This window comes from Aplysia californica, unplaced genomic scaffold (assembly GCF_000002075.1).
Source record: "Aplysia californica isolate F4 #8 unplaced genomic scaffold, AplCal3.0 scaffold00125, whole genome shotgun sequence".
Classification (NCBI taxonomy): Eukaryota; Metazoa; Mollusca; class Gastropoda; order Aplysiida; family Aplysiidae; genus Aplysia; species Aplysia californica.
The window spans coordinates 964,948-969,855 of record NW_004797395.1 but is presented as its reverse complement, the minus strand read 5'-3'; the positions used below and the strand labels follow the sequence as shown (position 1 = coordinate 969,855).

At 41.8% G+C, this 4,908-nt stretch overlaps 1 protein-coding gene across 2 annotated transcripts in view; it reads right to left on the bottom strand.

Annotated features, from left to right (window-relative positions):
- Nucleotides 1-4,908, bottom strand: part of LOC101853380 (phosphoethanolamine N-methyltransferase 3) — a 32,954-nt gene that overhangs the window by 17,334 nt on the left and 10,712 nt on the right. The window contains exon 1 of one of the 2 annotated variants that reach the window (XM_013081306.2): nt 1,494-1,766. The exons of the other annotated variant lie outside the window; for it this stretch is intronic. Coding sequence (XP_012936760.1) covers nt 1,494-1,644 — 151 coding nt within the window. The 5' untranslated portion in view covers nt 1,645-1,766. Of the gene's footprint in view, nt 1-1,493; nt 1,767-4,908 lie in introns of those variants that run through there. 2 annotated transcript variants of the gene reach the window in all.

Sequence of the window (4,908 nt, the reverse complement as noted above, 5' to 3'; positions counted from 1 at the left end):
TCTGGGTGTGTGTGTGTGTGTGTGTGTGTGTGTGTGTGTGTTTGTGTGTGTGTTTGTTTGTAATGCGTGCGTGCGTGGGCGCGTACATGAATGTGTGCGTGTAAGAGACACAGACACACTCAGATCACGGGGCAGGGTCCAACATATTGATGATAGAGAGAAAGACAGACATTGTGAGCGCCGGGCGGGCACGGAGGTCGAAGTATGTTGGTAGATGAGAGGGTGATAATAAACGAATGAGGAGAGCGGCTGAAAGGTAGGGGAAAAGAAAAGCCAAACCGAACGAAGATCAAAGGAAACTCATCTAGGTAAGGTGCTCTGGAAGGCGGCAAGATCAAAGGAAATCTCTAACTGCTTGTCAGGAGGTGGGCTGACAGGGGGGTGGTGCGGGGTGCGTGTGTGTGGGGGGGAAGCGCCGAGATAGAGAGAGCTGTACTCGATTCCGCAGATTCAGACTCTAGATTGGACCCTCGCGGAAACTAAATTTATGAACGGTATGAAGTGGGTGGTTGCCAGGTGATATAGATCTAGTGGGGTTTGCTTTTTAAATAAAAAAATTTTCCTATCAAACATATCGTCTCTACCTCCCCTCGTTCTTCTATTTGTATGTTACTCTCTAGTAAGACATCTAATCCTCAGCACTTGTATCATGGCCTGGTTGAATTGCATGTGCTGTAAAACTCGTACTATAACTAAAAACGAACAGTAGCTGAAGAACGTAGCTGAGGATTCGAATCATGAGTCATAATATTTCCAGACTCGTCTGGTCTTGTTTGTTTGTTTTAGTAGAGGTTTTACGGCGCTCGCAACTGCATAAGGTCATATGAGTGCCAGAAGATTCGCCTGGTCTGAGATGGAGTTGTGTGTTTCTTTGAGCTCTTGTGCTCTTCTCCTGATCTTCAACACTTCCCGCTACCCCCAAAAATAAAAGAACGCCCAGAGAAAAATAAAGATATACTAGATAACTTTATCTTCTCCGTGCAGAAATTTGTTTTACGTTGTCATGCGCGTAGAAATATGCGAGATTCACATTAAAAAGAAAAAAAAGCTCACGTTCTAAAACATCAGTTACAGTCAGCTTCATAGTGGGCCGCAGTAAGACACGACGCACGAATCTTTGGGTGGTTATATGAAAGGCCTTGCTTGAGGAAGCAGTACCCACCCAAATAAGCGACTGTTGTCAGTGTCACCTTCAGCATTGCTTAACCTGGTTTTTAACAACACCCAGAATTCCTCGCGGTCTCTAAATCAAATAGCTTTGCAAAACGTGTTTTCCTGTCTTCTTCCCCGACACATTGTCCCTTTCAGAGTATACCGTTCTACCCCCCCCCTCTCAATCTCTCTCTCTCACTCTCACACACACACACACACACAGACAGACAAACAAACAGACATACACGCAGACACACCCGTAACCCCCCTCCCCCCCCACCCACCAACACACACAAACATGTATTCAGCGAGCGTTATGATAATCCCTCCATCAAACTCACCGTCCTCCTGACAACCCTCTCCCTCTGTGTCGCAACACTGATCATTGACCTTGGCCACCTCGGGTGCAAAACAGAATACTGCAAGAACCCCAAGCAATACCATAGCCACCCAGCAGGCTCCAGCTCCGTTATCCGCAGTACTGTCAGTCATTTTTAGAGGTTGATATGAATGATGTGATAATATGAAGTATAAAATCCCGAAATCACAGAAATTGCTGGAAGGAAAAAAGATAATGTTTTCACGATTTCCCCATGTATTTTAGAATAACATCAAGAGGCGAACACGAGATAAAGAAAGAAGGAAGGCAATTGTTCGTGACCTATACCCTCAAACAGGGTGAGAAAGGCAGTGATGATGATGTTCATGCATCTATATTTATGGCACCTAGTACCTTTATATATTTGCGTCCTTGGTGGCACCGAATGCAACGTGTTCTTTAAATCTGACCATTGTGTTAAGGACACGTTTCACATCCTGGTCTAAATATTATAAAGACCTTGATGACCAATTCTGAACGATACGTTGATAATGCAAAAATAGAAGGCTGATGAAATCAGTTAAGTGGCTTTCTCAGTCTGCTCACACAAGGCGGGACAGAAGAGAAAAGTAGGCCAAAGCATGGTGCGCAGTGCGTTACTTCTCATTTTCAGCGCGTTATTTAATGTCATGGATGCAACAGTTGTACCGACTCTCATACTATTGCAAGTAAAATTTAAATTGTCCCTTTTTGAAGTTTCCTGGAGAGGTCTTTTGTTTTCAATTCAATGAATTTCCGTACTGAAAATACAATGCGCTTTTCAAAGTAAGTGCTGCACATGCATAGAGAACGTGAAGTTTTTTTTACTGGTTTCAATACAATCATAATGATTTGCATTCCTTTCAAAAGTATAGAGTTGCGGTACACATGTTCTGCAGGGTGGCTACGAATAAAAATCTAAATACGACAAGCGTGCATAACAGAGTAAATCTAATTCAGCCAAAGATTTTTTGGTTGTCTGGACTGTTGTTATGAAAATAGCGTTGTCGGGAAATTCAGGCGAAACTATTTGAAATGGTACTGAAGGTGAATAGAAGGCACGAATGGAGTTGGGTTTTTCGTTAAGCTAGGCCTTTTATGCGTGTGTGTCATACCCAACGCATTAATTGCTCCTTTAATAACAGTGTAGTTTGTTCGCATGATGACAGAACAACATACATAACTCATCTGAGTGTATGGATGGAAATGTAAGGGCAGTCTATCTAAACGCTCATATCACCTTATGCAGTTGCGAGCGCCGTAAAACACTGACTAAAAAATAAAAATAAAAGAGTTTGTCTACGGGTAGTCCTACGTCTCTCTTTGTACTTAATTGGTTGAAACTAAAGACTAGGGTCACTTTAGAAAACGTCTGTGCGACACAGTGGCTCTTTACGTGTCAGCCACCAGTGTCATGTTGATTTCGTGGTTTTACTTTCGACTTTTTTTTCTGGGCACTTTAATGTTTAATATGAAAAGATTCTCTTACACGCAGTGCTACTAAAATGTAAACAAATGCAGCAGGGAAATGGGAAGTGACCGTTTGTACAGGCGATTGTTTTATTTATATATATAAAATATACATAGGCCTACATGTTTGACTTTAGTGGACCAAGTACGCAGTAGTCGCACATTTAATTTCTTACAGATTTCGACACTGTAGGCCACTGGGTGACTGCACTGAACTACATGTAGGTCATATTCCCTTCTTAGCGGTCTCTTGCTTCTGTTTGCCCCGTTTTCTGCTCCCTGACACGTTTAGTCATTACTGATATTCTGTCGATGTGCCCCTCTATACTAGAACAAACGGACAACATCATAGAGTCACATGTACTTCTGTATCGGGTGACTGACTGGTGCAGGTCCTACTCTTATTATATTCGTTTTTAAAATTTTCTGTTAAAAATTTCTTTTTATCTTTCTTTCACCACTACTAAATTATGACAGTTTTTCTTTATAATATTCGAACAAACGAATGGCACCTAAGACTTTACCTTCGCTTCAGTCAAATTTCATACACCAATCTGCAGCCCCTATTATGTTTAAAAAAAAGAATGTATAGCGAGCGCGAGCGCCTGTGTGCCTCTGTGTTTTTGTGGTGTGTTTTTGTGTGTGTGTGTGTGTGTGTGTGTGTGTGTGTGTAAACATATTTTATATAGACCTACATTATAATCTATAGCATTTCCAAAAATTATTGAACGTAGGCAGCGCACACCTAGGACTCGATGTAGGCTACATTTATTAATCGCAGAAGCAGCAGCAACAGGAAAAAGAATGAACACTGCCATATATGGACAGCAGCAATTATAGATCTAGACCAGAAAGAGCGTAAGAGCGATGAAATTGTAGGCACTTTTAGTTATTTTATCGATCCTGCTCTTAATGGAACACAAAAAAGGGGAGGGGTAGAGTTTAAAAATGATTTTTTTTAAAATTATTAATTTGAGTCTACCATCAAACATGCACTTTCAAAAGTCCCAAACAATAGTTAAGCTTCATGGGAAGCACTATAAGGTTGGAAGAGAAACAAACCTTGTTATTTCCCTGGCTTGAAAAATCAATAAAGTCCCCTGCCCTGGCTGTAGGGAAAAGACAAACTGCGAAACCTGACAGAATTTCTTATGTTCCCTGCCTATAAGAATGAGAGTCAACCGAATCCATGGCAAGACTTTTAATGTATTCAAGCTGACCGGGTCAGAGGTAGGTCACTGCTAAAGCTGGAGATCAGACTAATGTCTAGCCAGAGCTAACAGTGACAGGTCACGAGGTCACTCAGCTCTTCAGAGCAGAGGCGAAACCGAGAAGGCCACACTTGGTTTTCTAGGGCGAAGCCCAAAAAATTTTGCTGACGCCAGAGTTCGTGGGAGAGGGAGAGTCGACTCTCTATTTAAGGGGTAGGCCTATCCAAATTGGTCCACATTTGGTAAATCTCACGACTGCATACTTTCAGGTATCGCTACTTGAAAATATTATATTCTTTCAAGTTCCCACAGTCAAGCTCTTCTGTGGGCTTGCTCAAATAGATTGTTCAAAAATAGATCTTCACACCATATTTTTTCGGAACCGACCTCACCAAATCAGAACAATAAAAAAAAGTAGACACGTGATAGAGTCTATAATATTATTATTGTGACGTATAGGTGGTATTGCCTCGCTAGGGGAAAAAGAAGGGGGGGGGGGGGGAGGGGTATTCCCCTTTATATTGGACTTGGAGGCTGCCTCACTCTCAGGTCCCGATTGAAAATATATATTATAGTCTTTAGATTCAAAACCCACACATAGATCTAGCAAAATTAAACAATTCGAGCAAAGGGGGGGAAAAATGGTGAGTGATGGTAGGTTTTATCAAACACAATCACAAATTTCGTTCAGAGACAGACAGAGACAGAGAGATTGGG